Below are 19,752 nucleotides of genomic sequence, written 5' to 3' on the forward strand. Positions count from 1 at the left end.
GATGTTTGAGAGATGTAGTCTTTTGATGCACGGCATTTGTCGTAGAAAAAAATCATAACTTTAACGTGAATGCATATTTTTTACGCAGCGGCTGATCTAACTGTCTTTATCCTTTTACCTCGCTCTGTAATTGAATAGATGTATAATAATGAAAAAATCCCTCGATTTATATAATTTTCTATTTATTAATTAATATTTTTTTCTGATTGTTGAAATAAATAACAACTGCCGTGGCATTGTTGCGCACAATGACCATTTGAGCAGATCAAAAAATATAGTCCTAATTCCATGAATGATCGAGAGATACCTTTACCATTAGGCATTTGTTTAGAAACCTGATAATCTTGGATAACACTTTAAAATTAATAGGCGACATTTATTGATCAAACACTGATTTAACGATTAAACAAACCCAACCCTAGGGAAGGAGCTTATTTTCTGCAACAGCCAATCAGGGCTTTCCAGAGGTCGCTACAATCGCGGAAGAAGCGTTACTCACTCCTCCGACGTGAAGATATCGCCATTTTGAGAAAAGGCTGATATATGTCCCGGAAGAAAGGGTGCTGGATTGCGTGAATCCTTTCGAGGCATGAGTGACAGGGAGGTCTGTATTATTTTATTTTAACGTATTTCATTTTTCCATATGAATAATTTAGTATAGTAGTTCAAGAGGGCCGCTACAATGTGGATTACCCTGAGCGGGAACGCGGTGCTGCGATCAATAATTGAGCGTTTTGAGAATTCTTTCCTGCGAGTCGTAATATATCAGTACAGTTTTCGTATTAACTTCATATTATAAAATGGACCACATTAAAAGAGGGAGGAAGCATTTTTTTCTAAAACTAGTAAAGCCATGCTTCATGGTAGTTTGAGAGCCTTATTACTTATTACAGCGCAGCCCGACTCATAGTGGTTCTAATCATAGTCCACCAGCAAATGATAAATCTCCTTCGCCTACAAGGTCGAGGTCTAGAGAGCAAAGTAGAAGCCGGTCAAGATCTAATAGCCCTCAAAGAGGACATCACCAAGGACGGTCGTACTCTCGGTCGAGGTATGTCTTCAGCGCCTCAGGTGGTGTATATGGTTCATGCCTCCTGTCGTGTATGAATTATTATCGCATTAATTATCCACTTTGAATATTATAGGAGTTACTCTCACTCTAGGAAGATGTCGTACAGAGGCCGGTACAGGTCACGCAGCCGTTCGCGCTCTCCTAAGCGCTACAAGTCCTCGAGGTATTCTCACTCGAGGTCACGATCCTACAGTCCACGCGGAAAGTACTGTGGGTATAGTGATCGAAGGAGAGAATTTTATCGAAGTCATTCACGAAGCCCTATGTCCAATAGAAGGCGGCATGTAGGGAGCAGGGTTAGTATTTGTGTTATAGAGTTAGTTATATTTCTGGTGACATTTTTATTATGTATTTTGCATTTGTATTTATTTTTTCTTTCATCAGGATAATCCAAATCCGAGTCGTTGTTTAGGAGTCTTTGGCCTCAGTATTTATACCACGGAACAGCAACTTCATCATATTTTCTCCAAGTACGGACCTGTGGAGAGAGTGCAAGTTGTAATTGATGCAAAGGTAAGTTCATAGGCTTTCATTTCTCAATTGTGTCACATCAATTGGTATTCACCCCAGAAATGTGGTGTGATAAGTTTTTATGAAGGCAGTGCAAGGTTTTGGAATGTAATTACCCAATGATAATTTCCATGCCAGCAATCTAGATTTTCGTAGCCTGCTGGCGTGATTTGTCAGCCTTGGGGTACAATCGTATGAATTATGATTATTCGTATGGACTTAAAATTATGCAAGGGTTCCCTCAAAAAATTGCTGAGATTGTTCAGAAGTTAAAAAAATAAATTTTCGAACCTCACCCAAAATGGCACATGTCGATTCATACAGCTAGAGTTTGTCAGACTTTTAGTGGTCATTTTAATGTTAGCGATTGTTCTGTCTGTAAATGTACTTGTTGTTTCACTAATTAGGTGCTGGAAGAAGTTCTTGACATTATATCAGGATATTGAAGTGTAATCGTTTTAAGTCTTTTTTTCATTCATTTTTTCTTTTTGCATATTAATTACTTGTTTGCAGTCGCTACTGCATTGTTTCTGCGAGATAATTTACCTTTCATTTTACTATACCACCAGCTACATCATTGCTATGATTTTCTAATTTCATGTCCATATTCTTAATGTTAGTGCTTCTGGGTTGATTGGGAAAAGTGAGGACTTAGCTTAAAGTAGATTATGCCTAACGGTGTAAATCTAGTCTAGTCTAGTGAGGATATTTGGTTGGTGCCGTAGACTACAACTTGAATTGGGACTTCAGATCCATAGATCAATGCCCAACCTCTCCATCCTCCTGACTATCTTGCTCCATTAATGAATCAGTCTTGTTTCACAAGTTTTAGAGCTACATACTTCGTGATGGTTGTGTGGTACGAAAACCAAGGTGGATATGAATTTTTCTCGATGACCTAGAGTGATGTGATGTGGATAAATGCCGTTTTGTTTAGACTTTATCATTATTAATTCGTTGTTTCATATTGATGTGTGACATAAGTGATGTTGTATGAGTTTGTAGTTATTCACTCATTTGGAGTCTTCATCTTTGCTCATTGATTACAGACTGGAAGATCTAGAGGATTTTCCTTCGTATACTTTGAAAGCACTGAAGATGCCAAAGCAGCTAAAGAACAATGTACAGGAATGGAAATTGATGGTCGCAGAATCCGTGTTGATTACTCAATAACACAGCGTGCTCACACGCCAACTCCAGGAATTTACATGGGCAAGCCTACTTAGTAAGTATATGCTGAAATTGCCTCCTTTTATAATTTAGGGGAGTTGTTTTGGCTTAGTGAATGTTTTTATCAAGGAATGGAATTGAGTCAACAATTCTCTTTCAGTATGGCAGAAGGACGTCAGTGGAATGGTGGCTATTCTAAACCAGAAAGGTAGTGTGATTCTTTAACTCAAATTCATTCCAGTGCGCGATATTTTTGCAAATTGAATTTAAGCTTCAACTATGTGAAATTTAGTGGAACTCTTATGAGAGTTAAAGTTGGTCCTATGGCATACAATTTTAGAATCTTTTCAGGACAACAGATGGGTTTTCATTTCTTCTGAACTCTGGTAATATTTTAAAATTTGGCTCAATATTTTACTTTTAATGCATTGAAAGTAGCAACTTTGATCACAGAATGCTGTAATTTCTCTTCAGTCCTAATTCACAAGTTAAATCTCAATGCATGCGATGAGGTTTATTGTTTCCAGGGCATTTGATAGCTTTTGGCTATATTCAAGGATTCCAGCTCACAAAGGTACTCATGCTTCTTAATGGCCTGATTTCTTGGACATATTATTGCTAAATGTATTTAGTTCTTCATTGGAAATTGTATTTAAGTGGCTTTTTAATCTTGAATCACTTCTGTTTTTACTTTCCTGCAAAAAAATAGTTTAAATTCTAGAGATGTAAATGTACTTAGTGATGTTTATTTTTGGTTGATCAGTCTTTTTCCCACTTTTTATTGGTGCTAGTCATTTTGTGTCTTGCTAGTCAAAGATTTTGACTGTCCAAAAGTTGATATACTAGTTATCAATCATCATTACAATCACGAATCTAATCTTATAAAGCCAGAGATTTTAATGTTTAGGGGGAATCATTCCAAATTAAATTTTTTTCAGGAGCAATGCTGTAAATCTTTGGGGACAATCAATGTTTGTTATTATTTCCACTTCTATTCTCTTCCACTTTGGAGTGTTAGCTTGAAATTTATTTCTTAACGGTACTTAGCTGATATCTAATACACTTTTTGTGAGGATTGAATAATTTTCCTTATTTCTCCTTTTGTTCTCCAAATTCCAGTGATTTCGGGGGCTACCGGGGAGGTGGTGGCAGTGGAGGTGGAGGTTACAGACGATCACCTTCTCCATATTACAGATCTCGTAGACGCTATGACAGATCCCGTTCTCGTTCATACTCGCCACGTAAGTGCAATTGAATATTATCCATCATACTGATTTGTTATGTTGTTTGTGTCAGGAAGCTAATTATGTTTGGTGGTGGTGGTTCTTGCAAGTATTTTGCATTAGCCTTGTGGTTGTGAAGTGGTGAATGGCTTTGGTCTTCCTATAAAATAATCACAATCGAAGACATATTAATTCATAATTGTGAAGGCAGGAACTTGGATTCCCAATGCTGTTAAATATAACTATGAAGCTATTAATGTTAAATATGCCTCTAGAGCAAGCTCTGGATCCTGGAGAGTCTAATACTTTCATTAAAAATATTCTTTATACTTCAGAAAGATGGAAATGTTTGATGTAGATGTAAATGGGAACGTGGGTGAATCAAACTTTTTTGAGCTAAGCCTTTGAAATTTCTTGAAGCATTTGGATTTTTGTCCCCCTCTGTCATGGTGTACAATATGTGAGTCAATCATTGGTATTTCCTAACATATTTTAAGGCAATTGGATATTATTCGGTAGTGGCTAAAGTCACATTCTTGTATTTTATTTATCAATTCCAATGGCAAACATCACCATGCAACAGTAAATGGAAATTGAAAGGCTAATGAAAAAAGAAACAGTTGGCAGATTGCCACTCATAAACAATAATTTTAACGATAACAGAAAAATATGTGCAATACTGATTAATAACAATAATTCAATGACAATGTTGATGAATATTAATATTATTCTTGGAAAATAAAACATAAGTAACTCAGGACTATCACACTATTTAACTGTAAATGAGAATAGACAGCTACAATGATAAATAAATAATTTGAGAGTACAACATAAACAGTATATATTGAATGTAGCTATGGCAATAATTAAAATGAAGGTTGCAACACGTCAATGGGAGAAGAGTCAATTCATAAGACTATTTCTCCATCAAATGAAATTGGCTCATTCTTGAGGATAGGAGGCTGTGATATTGTCTTTTTTAAATGTGACAAATTGTATACATGTAATTGGGTTCAATATTTGTGCTGGGCATAGGTGTGAAAGTTTGGTATTCGGTCATGTCTTAATATGGTATTGTGTTTAACTTCAAAAGCTGCAGTATCCTGTATGTATCTTCGTATTGTGTATACAATGCTTATGGACAGAAGGCATTGAGAAACGACCGCTAATAGTTTTATTTTGTATCAGATTATGGGTGTTAGCGTAAAAATTTGCCTTGCTGTGGCTAATATTCATGGGCCTTTAAACTAAGTATGTATTTTGAATCTAGCTAAATCTGTTATTAAGGATAATGTAAAATTTGGAGACATTCATGGTACTTGTCAAAAACTCATTTTAAAAGTTAGAAGCCCATATTATAATCTTAACTTTCCATCGCTGTTTGTATTTGAACATTCTTAGTTAGGTGTGACAGAGTGCCAATATTAAGTAAATTAAGTCTGGTTAAGTTAAAAAAAAAAACTAATGTCATTTTATAGTGACCATGTATGTAGTGAAATCTCATCTATCACAAGGTGAGTTATTGGTACCTTGGACTTTCCGATGTTCATATTTATTACTTTTTCCCCCCGATAACTGGTATGTGGTATAGATAATGTGACATCATTCCTATAAAAATCATTCTTTGGTCCCTATTATAATTACTATCTGTCATGTACCATCATTCCCTCAGTATTAAACTACCTTTGATCCCTTCATAGTGGGTGTAGCTCGTGCATTACCACCATCACCTCTTTGTGCAGATCATCTAGCCCTGCCCTTTGCAGGTGTTTCGTATGAAGGGTGACTCGTCTTAGTTTTCTTAGGTTTAATTTTTGTTTTCTGCATCTAAGGGAATTTGTTAGAAGTTATTGATGTGTAGGCCATGTGCATAAGCTATTATCTTTCAACTCCCTACCTCAGGCTTATGTGGGTTGTGATGAAGGTAATTTATTTCTCAGGTTAAGATTCATAGTGTTGAAATGTCTTAACATACTAGTACATATTTGTCAATGGTAGATTTAAAATTGTAGTCCACTTTAGAGGAATACTTGGTAGTACACTGCAGAGGCAGCAGAGGACTGGCCTAGAGGAATTTATATGTATATATCAGTATAAATTATTTGACGGAGCTATTATGTCATTTATTGTATAAGATCTTTTGAAACTGTAGTCATCATGAACATGATTTTCTCAGAAATTCATTCTTGTTAGAAAAACTCATCATAGATTTTTTTATATATTTGTTTCTCCAAACCTCATGTTCACAGGATAGAAAAAAAAACATTGCTAGTTCCACAATAATTTATTCACTTGCATCCGGTTTCGATGCAGTGTATCATCTTCTTGCATAGTTCACTAAATTCTCTCAAATTATATACAGGTATGGAAGAAAGGGGGAGGGAAGAGGTAAGTGGGGGTGTGAGATAAAGGAGGGGAAGGCGGAATGCTGGTTTGCTGGTGCATTAATCATGTAGGGGTTAAGAAGGCGTGGGTGCATACAAGTACCCAGACTGCAGACTAATGGGCGTAGGGCTAATCGGTAAGGTGGTGGGAAGGCGGGGAAAATAAGTTATGGAATAGTAGAATTCTACGAGTACGAATGGAGAGACAATTTTGTTGACTGTGCTAGAAGATGATACACTGTATCCAAACTGGTCGCAAGTGGATAAATTGTTGTGGAACTAGCAAAGTTTTATTCTTTGCTGATGATCATGAAGGAGTTCCATCCTATAATGCCTCAAACTATTACATATCATGTTCTGGCCGGATGAGATAATTCTAATAATTACACACCTTTATAGGGCCCAACTCAATAATGGAAGTCCATTCAATTTTGTTTTGTATCTTGGTGATATAAGTGTTATGAGGGACCTAGTGTATTCATTTATGTTCCGCTGGCCAAGGAAATTTAACATTTTTTTTTTATTGCAAGCATGTAACCATATTCCTGATCCACCTTTAGTTGAATCATCCTTAGGTGCTTTTCTTTAATTTAAAATTTTATTTTCACCTCGTGGTTCTTTTAAAATTTTAAAGTAGATTTTATATTTAATATGGGTGATAGTTAAATATTTGTAGAGCATTTGTGCCAAGTTCAAGCAGCCCAATATTGTAACATAATTTTCTGCCATTAATAAATTCATATTTTAACATTCGAGACCTTTCTCAGAAAAATATGGTATCAATATACTTGAAACTCAAATTGAACTGTAGAAGGTGCGACTGTTTATGGAATGTTAAGTAGTAATTGAAATGCGATCCATTCGAGAGTTAATTATTTATTTAGAGCTTAATACTTATATGACTTGCTTCATTTACTTCTCATTTATAAATGATCCATATTTTTTTGGGTGTTGGTGTTACCTTATCAGACTCATCTCTTTTTAGGATGTCAGTTTCTTTTACATATTTTAACTGTAGGAAACTTTTTTATAGGGTAATTTATATTTTATGGTTATTTTTATATTCCTTATTAATGCTATTATATGATTGGTGTTATGATCGTAATGATTAGAGTATCAATATTACCCTGTTTTGTACATTAATTTTTTATGTGCCTTTGGTGGTAGTGTACTCATTCCTAGTCTCTGCTTCTAAACTTCTGTGAACAAATTCTGTACTTTCTGCCATATCCCTTTTCAGGTCGATATTAACAGCACCACTGTGGGGGCTCCTAAACAACTTCACATTGTCTTGTGGGAACTGCATAAAATATTGTTTGCCCCCACTGTTGGGTTAACAGTTCAATAGCTCAGATTGACTATCTGTTGAACCTTGCAGTCGTTGGTGGTATTTTCAGTGTAAATTATACCAGAGACATGTTTATCAGTTCTAATTTTGAGTGAGATGAACTCTTGATAGCTAGCTATGCAGGAACTTGTTTCCTTTGAAATTTTGCAATGTAACTGAGGTACGTGCTAGCCTCTGTTTGTGTTATTCAAGAGAAACTGTGGCTCATTTTGTATTTGACTTTGGTGAAAGCACTTACTTCTTAAGACGAATGCAAGTTTGCATAGATCGTACTAAAAGTTTTGTTTCATACTTGTGTTTTGAATGTTTCATTAGATTCAACTACTGAATTTGACTACCAATTCATTATATTTCATTTGCTCTTAACATTGTAGGCAGGTGGTTTATGTATTAATAAAGAAAGAGCACCTTCTAACTGTTTTTGTTTTTATTTTTATAAGGTTATGAAGCGAGGGGTATTGGATGAAGTATGAAGTGTGAAAATGTAGGAGTTGTTTGGATCTCCAAGTTGTCTTTGGGGATGAGCGAAGACCAAAAATGAAGGCATCTAATGAAGCTAACTCAAAAAAGAATATGATCAGAATCTTAAGCTGTTCAGTCGCAAGAACGAAAATCTTCCACAGCCTGGGTCACTTGTAGAAGAGTTTTGTTCCTTTTCAAGTAGTAATGTCAAGAATCAAGCAAGTTTGAAAATGTTTTAAGTGAAGGAAATGAAGAACGAGTATTGGTAAAGGAAATTGGTCGGTTGAAGCTGAATGGAAGACAGTAAGTTAGGGGAAGTGTCTCAAAATGGGTTACTTATCCTAATTTTTGCGAAAGGACAAGAGCCACTAGTTTTGAGACTTGTGTCACTTAACCCTTTGAGGCTGGGGATGGTTGGGGTTATATGGTGATTTTCCTTACATCTGGCCTTCCAAGTCTGTGAAATGCCAGTTCTGTCTTTTCATGAGTGGCTTATAAAATGCCAGTGTGCTATTTTGTGGGGGAACGGGTTCGTTATGTTTTAAGATGCATGAAGTGATCATATTCTTTTCTTGCGAATCAACTGAAGAGCTTTGCTTGATTACATAATGAGATAATGTTGGGCTTGGATAAGTTTTGGAGATCGTGTGTGGCATCAGAGTAGGAGTGTAATGGGGTGTTGTGCAAACTGTTTCTCTTTAAGTATTATGATCATCTGAGATCATCAGTCCTGCTCCTGATAAAGGTAAGTTTTTATATACTTGTAGTTTGTATCTATTTGCATGTACTATTCCATATTAAATAAACCCTTCGTCGCCTTTGCATTTCATCTTGTTTTTTCATTTATCTTTTAAAGTTTGTGGTAAGAAGTGGTGTGATACCCGAAGACCTGTTAGAGGGAGTTGTAATTGAAGTTCAGTGTGATATAATTCTGTGGTGATTACTAAGAGGCAGTGCATTACATTATATCATACTAACATGATGAATTCATGGGCATGAAATTATCAGTATATTTGTATTTTTGAGAACATTGGATTCGATTTTTGAGCTTTTGATGGCCAAGATAGCTTAAGTTTTCATTCCAAATTTTGTGTATTTTATATTTATCATATAGAAGTGCAGGAAGCCAAGCAGATCATTTATGTCATTGGAAATTATTTTTTTTTCTAGAATTTGAAAATTTTCCCCAACTGACTCATTTGAATCACATCGAAGATATACTGTGCAGCCATACTATGTTTTATGCGTTTCCTATCCAGCATTTTGGTGTATGGGGGGTATGGTGTGAATTTCTTATGTGATTATTAGGCGACCTGGCAACTGTTGTTTTGCTGTATAAATTATTTCTAGTAAATATTTTGGTGGTCAAATAAAAAATAACCTACTTATCGTAGGTGTGTGGGGTTGTGGTATATGACTGAAAGAGGAAGATGCCGTGAACGATGTTGCCCTATGCAAAACAGTAAGCATTCATTTTTTTAAATTTATTGTACTCTTATTATCTTTTATATATATATATATATATATATATATATATAAGAGGTTGTCTGTTTGTCAACCAAAGTTAGTTCATAGGTGCATCTCATGCTCCCAAATCACATAGTGCTACCTTGATTTCGTCTGACACATCCTTTGCGTTCTTATTTCATTACCAATACATAGTTACATCACATCATGCAACTTCTGTGGTTGCTAATCCGGCTGGGTTTACAAAACCCTTGACATGGTCTGGTAAAATATAACAAAAAGGATACTACCTATTAATACTCTTGGTGCAAAACTTTTACTGAGGTATGCGTAAGTTCATCCCGTGCGTGACATTCAGAAATCATTGTTTGCAGCTATACATGTATACCATCATCAGACCTGCATTGTTCTTTTACCAAAAAATCCTGCCATGTGACCATGAATTCCCAGATCCAAGTTTCCCCACTTCTCTGAGTATTATCCTTCCCGAGCAACACCGGGTGGCCTGCTAGTAATCAATAAATTTCAAATGACATCTCTATCACAAATGATGGCTATTAAAAAATATTATCAGCCTCAATGGATTTTACAATAATTTTAGTAAAACTATCTTAAGCCAAAACTAACAGGATTGTTTACCCATGCGTGAACATGCCACGTACAATTGTCCATATGAAAAACACTGTGTGCCTCAAAGCCACCAAAAGACATCGTTTGGCCTTGAGACTTGTCATTGCGAATGCCAATCTAATTGGAAATTGAACTAGTTTGTATTCAATTGGCACATCTGTCGGAATATTAGGGATTTGTGGTAGTAATAAATCTCCTTGGAACATGGCATTCATTATTAATGGTGAATTAAAGAGATTTCAAAGGACATAAACAATACTGATGGTCGTCTAAAGGTAAGCCAAAAACACTAAAATTTCAGAATTTTTTGGATGTTTTCTAAATTCACCGTAAATCACGAGGAAAACTAAATTCGATTGCAAGAATAAGAACGTGCATTTCTTTTTTTTCCAATGGTGTATGTCTCTACTGAATGTGACCATTATCACTAATTTAAGTATGTAAAAGAAAAAAGGTCAGCAGTCATTAAAAATGAACTTTACATGTATTTCTTATGGAAGTGACTCCGGTCCAATTCCAGGGCCTCATGGGCCCTGGAGAAGACTGAAAAATAGTACTACAACAACATATACTCAGTCCTACTTAGCATACACTCCAAATTTCATAGGAATCAGTCCAGCTGTTTCGAAGGAGTTAGTCTACAAAAACCCGTGACACAAGAATTTTATATATTAGATTCAGTTAGTATACAATTATGTGGGTGCTGACTTTATCGCTTATTACTTGCTTGTTCTTGTGAAACACTTTCCATGTGGTTAGTTCAATGTAGACCTCTGACTCTAGCCATCTAAGTAGAAACATCATCTCACAGCAAATTTGCTTGGTGAATTAGTGCTGGAAAGGAATGACTGCTATTAATTATATGTATTATTAGAAATTCAGTAAAAATTTCTTAAGGAATTCATTAAACTTATGGCATGTCTAGTTAGGTTTGTAGTGGAGTGAATGAATTTTCTTTTATGTCTTTAAGGAAAAGGATGCTGACTAGTTGGTATGTGGATGGATACTTTTCAGTTTCCTCAGGCTGTTGAAGGATCTGCCTAGATAAATTTTTGTGTCACTGAACTTCTTGATTACTTTATCCTTCCTGCTTCCTTATTTAGTGGCAGGATATCTCAGAGGATGTTTTGCTTGTTATTTAGTCATGATCCCCTCATGATTCATTATATTATACCTTTAGTATGAGTATTTTGCAAAGTATTCTAATCGTTGACTCTACAATTACATATTCCATATTCACCTCTACCTACTTCTTATGATGTCCCCCATATTTAATATTGAATCTTATCCACAATTTTATCTCCCCTGCTGCTAAGGAGATACTCCTCACATTAAAAATCGTTTTTCTTTTTAAAATATTTATTTACTTGACCAACATCAGTAGTGAAGAATTCCTCTTACCAAAACGTTCATAAAGCTCATGAGGTCTATGTTCAAACTTGATGCCTTTCTGGATGAGTTGCTCCTGGTTTTTAAATATCTAATTGACAGTTTCGTAAGCCTGCTGTATGAATTCTTGGATATGAGTTCATTTTTTTCCATCTGCTCCTTGGACAATGGTAAATAAAACATCATAAAGTTCAATCTGTCATTCTTCACCTTTTCTATTTGCTTCCTGTCAGTGGCTTAACCGTCAAGCTTAGCCAGTCAGTGCTTTAGGATTAGAATTAAATACAAAAAAATCCTATTCCTTTCCATTTTCCTTGCAATTCTGATCATCTGTGCTACATTATGCTTCTCTGGAATAGAAAGGAATGTGTGAGTAGTGACAATAACAATGGCTTTTTCATTTTGCATCTTTTTTATTACAAGCATATGGTACAGAATTAAGTGTGAGACAAGTGTACATTTATAGGTATGTTAAAGCCAATGTTTCATTATTTTGGATTAGACTTTTGGTTGTATTTTGTTTAAGTTCATTCATCGAGGATATTTTCTGTAATATTTTTTGCTGCTGGCATAAAAGCCCTAGGCTGAGCACCTCATTTTTCTATTTATTAAATGAACATGAAAGGGACTTATCTCCACAAGTTATTACCAAAATAATCTATAAGTAAATTGTGCTAAAATTAACTGGAATACAACATGGCCCCTTCAGATTCCAGTTACTAGATACACAGTTTAAGACCTAGAATCTAGAAATCCGGAACATTTGAAAGTTCCTATGCGACTTGCCACCTCATGGCACCACTCTCCGAGCCTTATTCGGGGTGAGGAGGAAGTTAGCACATGCTATAAACATATGCTAACAACCTAGGCAGGGACCTCAAACATAGAGCACAAGAGCCAGAACACATTTATAAATCAATTAAAATATACCATGAAGACCAGAAATCCAGAAACCCTTTGGTCCCAAGCTCTCCGGTTTGAGGTCCTCAACTGTACTTATGTTTGCTCATTTGAGTCCATTTATTAAACTGCTCTTTCAAGGAAATGCAATTTTTTAGATGTGTTGTTGGAAGTGGGTGCATTTTTACTATTACATGTAGTGAATGGAGGTGGTAAACATTGCTGTGTAGTTGTTAGCAGTATTATTCCATTTATGGAGATTCAACCCTATACTTTTAAGTAATGTGGTGTTAATGTAAATATATGGGATTACCGATGAAGTTTTAATGGGCTGAAAATGTTAATAGCCCATTTGTTTCAGAACATAATTTGATGAGCTTCGAAGAATTAAGGAAACTAGGCCTTCCGATAGATTCCGTCAGTTACGTATTTGTTTTTTTAGTTGGAAATATTGCTACTGCAGATGAACCCTCTGATTCAAGGTATCTCACATGGATTCGGTCCAAAGTTCTTATTTTCTTACCATTATTAAATATGCTGCTATAATAACTCAGATGTGACACATCCTGAAATTTAAACCAGAAACATTTTTGTTTTTTGAAATGGACACATTTGCTTAGTTTTCTTTGAAGAAGGAGATAATATTTTATTCTGTATAAAAATATTCCCAGAACTGCATAATGTTGATGAAAGAAATTTTTTATTAAGATCTGACTGGTTAATTTTTTTCTTGCAATGTAATGTATCCTTGAAGACTATTACTGGGATTTGAGTGATGCACTCACATGATCAAGGGTCAGCTATTTTTTTCACTAAGTACATAGTTATTATATTATTACAGGGGTATTTTAATGTGTTTACTGCTTGCATATTTTGAGTGGGATGTGCTATGGGCCAATTATATTTTCAGAAGGTTTGCAAGATTTCATGTTATCAATTGTTTCATAATAATTCATCTTTTTAATCGAATATTTTTTTACTAAGGTGAGGTGGGGTAAGTGTGACTGCAGGGTAAGTGCGACCCCCCTTAAGGAAGATCGTATTTCCGTTCTCGAAGCAGGTGGTGGTCGTGTAACATATTCCACAAATAGTAATGAAACCAGAGCCAACGACTTTGTAATACTTATCCCTTAATTTCTCGTTACACATGCTTAAGAAATATACCCGTCCCTTCATCTCCTAGTCTTAAGTTGTTTGTGAGGAGAGGCACACCTCAGTTCCCTTTCAATCAACCCATCGGAAATGTTAGGTAAGAACTATATCTTGTTTTCTCTTTGTCATGGATTGGTTTTTCCTTGCTTTACTTTAAATTTGGTAACTCGGGTCATTGCATTTAGTTTAGATGGGGGTCGCACTTTCCCCTTCGTTACCATCCATTCCTTCCTTCCGGGGCAAGTGCGACCCCCTGTTGCACTTACCCCAGGCTACAAGGTTGGAGTTAGAGTCAGTTGCTCACTGTGTAGGGAAAATTCTTGAGATTAATGAATCAGGTGATCCCGTGGTTTGCTATCTGAGGACATGTTTGGGAACTGAAATAAGTTTTACTTATCCACGGAATGAGGATTCCAGCGAAATACCTAGGGAAGGTGTTGTAAAAATATTACCCAAGCCCTCTGTCGGCCGTCGAGGAAAGTTAACGTTTTGCTTGTCTTTCTCGGGGTACAACTTAAAATAAACATAAATATTCAATTGGTTGAAGACCATGAGTTTTTCTTCATTTTATATTAATTGCGTTGGTTACATTAGAGAAGCAATTCTTTGTTCATTACAATCTAGTTTGTATTCAGATTTGTTGTCATATGCAAGATTCATACTTTTTTTTTATTTATTCTGCTTTTATGCACACTGGCTATTTTAAATACACTTTTGAATTAATGTGTAACAGTTGAATACTGTTTCTCTCATCAAAAAAACACACTTAACAGCAATTCCATACTGTGCCATAATTAACCAAAAAACGCAAAAAAAATCTACTTACATTACCTAAGATAAAAGTTGATTTCTCAAGAATGATTAAACATAATTTGGTACTTTAAAAAGCAATGTACAGCTGAATTTCTGGGCAAATCGCACTTACCCCATGTGCCGCGTAATGTATAAATATACTGCACATCAGCCATGGGACGCACTTACCCCATGTACGGGGTAAATGCGATCCCTCGACAAGATGGTAAGAAAAAATTTATAAAAATTACCACTTTACAGAGAGGAGTTTTAATCTAGTTATCTTTTTCAGTGATTCACATACATATTAAACATTGAATCTCATGTTTTTAGCTAGCCTAGAAAATTTTCCTAAGCTAGTTAAAATTGATATATGCTACTTAGGGGTCGCACTTACCCCACCTTACCTTAATTCTAATTGATACTTGATACAGAAGGTCGAAAATGAATGTGTTGGCATAATTAACTGGTATATGGGAGTTTCTGCACATCCGGCAAGGGCAGGTAGGTATCTGTCCTCTTGCAGTTAAATGGTTAGATACAAATTTCCTAGTCCAGAGCATTCCCGATCTTTAGTTAGTTTAGATTGTAAGTTTCAATTTTTGAAAATGGTTTCTTGTACTGGGTGAGGTGTGTGAACTCTTGCATAAATAATGTGCATTCGAGAATTTTTTGTACCATCCGTCATCTTTATATGTATAACTTAATAAATAAGATGACTTACAGGGGTCACCAAGCCTCACCACAAAATAGCTGTAGTTCATCTGGAAATGAATGAGGGCCGTAGGGGGGCTCTTAAAGGATACAACACACCGGGACTGGGACATAATAATTCAATTGATGTGTGTATTTGTCTAGCAGTGTAACTTACGCCAGTCCTTAGTTACTCAGGTGGTCATAAAACTGCTGAAAATCCCCTCTTGGTTATCATGCATTTTTATTGTGGCCCATATAGTGCCAACTTGTGAATTTGTCAGATTTTCAGTAAACCCTCATCTCTTGGTTTGGTAATGCTGCACTTTTCTGGTGATATAAAGCTACTTATCTTTTCTGTGAAAAAAATTAAAGACACTGGTTTTATTGAACCAATGTGCCAAAATGATTTCGGCCACTACTTGCGTCAGAAGTAAATTTTATGTTCAGCCCGGTCATAAGTATAGTATAAGGGAATCATGTTGTGTGAAATGCCGCTAATTTAGTTTTGCATGGGGAAGAAAGGACACTATGGAAATAAAAGTTCAGTTTATATTGAATTAAAATCAAGATTGATTTGTGTTCGGGCAATAACATTCCTTATCATGATTCATATGTAAGTAGTTTTACCAGCACTTATGAAGAGGTGTAATTTGTCTCATCATCCTTCATATTAGCATTTGGTTGTCATATCAACTTTTTCCAGTCTTTTGTATGATCTCACCTGATAGTTTTGCTTAACTTGTTTTGGTTGGTTGACACTGGTGTTATCCTTCCTCTGATCATACTATTGGGATGGTGGATCAGATGGTTTCTTCCTCAAATGTAATGGATGTGTAATATAATTATTTTAGGCGAGACAGTAGTTCCTGGTTCATCATTTCACCTTGTGTAAAGTGTAGATTATGAGCACATGATGAAAGAGGGGATGTGGGAATGGTTAACTTGACATTGACAATTGGCTGACTTATTCGTCCTTATTTAACTCTGGCCAACAGGTATGTGACCATGTTGCATCATCATGTTTATTAATTTTTTATGATGTCCCAACTAACCAAGGAAAGATATTTTTCATTACAAAGATAAAAAATTACGATGATTATTTCAAAAAACTTATTGCATTACAAAAACATTTTTACTAAGCAATATTAAAAACATAAAAATAAGGTGTAATAAATACTCTTATTTTCAACTATTACAGTAATCCTCCAAAGAAAATATCAAATAACATACAGCATTGCATACTTTGCAGGTCATCATGGCAAATTATTATTAATTATGATACTTATCTGGGATGTAAAATCTGTTAACATACAATATTGTATTCCCTACACATTTTTATGATTGATAAATTAAAACAATATTTTGATTTTACAAATGGGACGAAGGTTTGCTGGTACCTTTGGTTAAATTGTGGAACATAAAAGATTAATTTGTGGAGGATAGCTCTTTTCCATACTTATTGTTTCATATAAAAACTTATACCCTATGCCCTTCCTTCTTGCAGAAAGTGACATAAGTCCATAAAAATTTAGCAGATTGTTATAAGATATATAATTTTTTGTACATTGGATAGACTATTTTCCTCGTAGAAAAGAAGTCTAAGATATTGTTTTTGTATCTGTCCTGCAAATCAATGAATTCTATGCAAGTGGTGCCCACACAATAACTCCATATTCAAGTTGAGACTTAATTAGGGCATTATAAAACATAACAATTGCTTTACTATTCTGAAAACCAACCGTATTTCTTATAGTAAAGCCCAATGTCTGATATTCAGATTTCAGTAAGTTTTCAATTTGAGGTATGAATGTAAATTTTTCGTAACTCCCAAGTCTTGACACTTTATTTCTTTCTTTAATATAGCTCCGCACATAGCAACAATCAAACAAACACCTATAGCAATAATCACGAGGGCTTTTCTTTCTTGAATATGTAATTAAATTAAGAAAGAAGAACTTTGTGCTTTCACATTAATATTTATTCACGACCATGGTTTGAACGTTAGATGTCATCATCAGGTGAACTCTACAGAGGTAGAGCATAGATCTTTCAAGATCTATGAGGTAGAGAGCTCTGTAGAGTTTACCTGATGATGACGTCTAATGTTGAAACTATGGTCGTGAATAAATATTAATGTGAAAGCACAAAGTTCTTCTTTTTTAATTTGATTATGAATCGCTTTCACCAAGTTACGCCTCAAACAATCAACTTGAATATGTAATCTTAAAACACTTATCCATATTGTTAAATGATTCATTTTCACCATTGATACAAATTATCAATGTCTTTCTGTAGAAAGATAAATTCCTGTATTTGGTTCCCGTTCATGAATATCTTCACATCATCAGCATCCATTAAACAACTGGAAGCATTATATATTCAGTTAAATCATTTACAAATTATAGGAATAACAATGGCCCCAGGTTTCATCCTTGTGGTACACTTGAATGGGCCTCTTGCATTTCAGATCTACTCCCTTTAAAGACAACATGTTTTCTATTTTGTACGTAAGATTGCATAAATATCAACATGTCACTTAAGAAACCAATGTTAGTTAATTTTTCTAGTGGAATGCTATGCTCAACCTTATTGAAAGCTTTTTGGAAATATATTATGCTATGTCAGTCTGCTCTTTTTCACTAAGACTCTTGGAAACCACCTCTGTAAGGTTTGTTATTGTCGATCTTCCAGATATGAACCCATTTTGAGCATCACTAATCAAATTCTCTGCTTGCATGTAAATATGTTTGTAAAAAATTTGCTCAAAAACTTTTGAGAAAACACTTAAAATTGAAATGGGTACATAATTTCTAATATCTCCCTTCTCGCCACTTGTAAACCGGACAAATGTTAGCAGTTTTTCATTTTTGTGGAAAGGTGATTGTTTTAAGAGCTGAATTAAATATATAATGCAATGATTGTGTAAATATATCACAGCAAGCTTTAACTTTGATGCAGGTATGCCATCTTCCGCAACAGTTTTCTTAGTTTAAATATTTTAATGGCATTTTTAATATCAGATTCTGTAGTATAAATTATATTGATATAATTTTGAGAGACTAACTGTTCATTTGGAAGAATGTGCTTTTAACTGAGTTCCATTCACTGATTTAAAATAAACCCTAAATTCGGATGCAATCAGTACAATACAGAAATTTGTACAAGCTGATATTGATACAGGGAACCCCTTTTTTGTTATGCTTTTAAGTGTCTCAATTTCTAATTTAATAATAGATCTATTCTTACACTTAGGTATACACCCATTCATAGCATCACATTAATGCATAATTATAAAAAAATCAACTTCTTCATTAACATTAATTTTTCTCTCCAATATCTTCCAATCTATATTCTTAAGGCCATTGTACAATTTGAGATAATGTCCTCTTTTGAAATTGAAAGAGTTCTGACTGGAAGTACATTTCTTATATGTATGACTTTCTCTTTGACTATTAACACACACATGCTTAAATACATACCTTAAGGGTGGGCTATACTTATCAGCATTCACTATTGTAACACATTCATCAACAGTTAACATATCACATTTAACACTGGTGAGAACTAGATCTAGCTATCCACTTTTAGTGTGAACTTTTTTATGTTGGTCAGCCACTTAAGGATTGAAATTGAATTAGTTTTACTGAATGAGATCATCAGCTTCTCATAAAATTCATTTTTATATGTACCTGTAGCACCAGCATGTTTTATGTTGCAAGTAGTAGTGAAAAGTTTTCATAAGCCTTATCTGGTGTTGTGGGTTCAAGACCTGCTCAGCTCGGTTTTGGTGAGCTTAAATTGACATCACCCACTTAGGCAGTGAGAGATAAGCCATCATCCATTTTGGATCACAACATTACTTGCATAACCAACTCTGTTTATGGAGAGTAAAGCATTTTAATAGCAAATTGGGTTCCTCCAAAGCTATAAATTCATTATAAATATTACTTTTCAAGCTGTTATCGAAATAAAGTTAAGTGTAAGGAAGGTAAATAATGCCTTACCACATGACAAGTTTTTGTCATAAACACTAGCCTGGCTAAGTTTGTATGTCATAATCACCCATAATCAAATGGATAAACTGATGGTGTATTGGGTTAGGATCTTTATGTTTGATGCCTCTCATTTGATTTCTAACACTTGCAGAGGATAAAACAATGCACCAGGGAAATAATATTTTTTTATTGAAGGGAGGCTGTTCTGATAAATTCAAGGTCTTGCGTTAAAGTTAAATAACTGTTTCTAATGGAAAAGCCTATGAACTGGCAACATTTCATAACAGTTGAAAGCTCTATTTAATCCATTTTTGAAAGATCAATTGAGCCTGTTTCCAAATTAAAAATGGTTATTTTTATCATGGACTTGATCAAATGTCACAATTTTTAAAATCTTCAGTGTAACCATGTAAAATGTTGCAAAACTGTAAAGTATCAATTTTTCATTTGTTGCATGCAGCAATAAATATAATAATTTTGAAAGACCTGAGAAGGCTAGATTGAGTAGCGTAATCAACTTCAATGGAATGACCCCTGACAGAAGGATATGGAAACAAATAGG

The 19,752-nt window shown here is 34.8% G+C and overlaps 1 protein-coding gene across 11 annotated transcripts; it reads left to right on the plus strand.

The window, feature by feature from the left end:
• The first annotated feature begins 469 nt into the window (after window positions 1-469).
• LOC124158626 (transformer-2 protein homolog beta) lies at window positions 470-8,998 on the plus strand. 11 transcript variants are annotated; one of them, XM_046533805.1, is made up of 8 exons: window positions 471-604; window positions 894-1,051; window positions 1,146-1,368; window positions 1,457-1,585; window positions 2,632-2,807; window positions 2,913-2,960; window positions 3,857-3,993; window positions 8,148-8,998. In XM_046533805.1, the coding sequence occupies exons 1-8, from the start codon at window positions 590-592 to the stop codon at window positions 8,171-8,173; spliced, it is 912 nt and encodes a 303-aa protein (XP_046389761.1). In that variant the 5' UTR covers window positions 471-589; the 3' UTR covers window positions 8,174-8,998. The 11 variants fall into 11 exon arrangements, with proteins under 11 accessions (XP_046389766.1, XP_046389761.1, XP_046389769.1 ...); XM_046533808.1 differs by having other exon boundaries at window positions 474-604; window positions 1,164-1,368; XM_046533807.1 differs by having other exon boundaries at window positions 475-604; window positions 3,872-3,993.
• Window positions 8,999-19,752: the final 10,754 nt, after the last annotated feature.

This window comes from Ischnura elegans, chromosome 5 (genome assembly GCF_921293095.1).
Source record: "Ischnura elegans chromosome 5, ioIscEleg1.1, whole genome shotgun sequence".
Classification (NCBI taxonomy): Eukaryota; Metazoa; Arthropoda; class Insecta; order Odonata; family Coenagrionidae; genus Ischnura; species Ischnura elegans.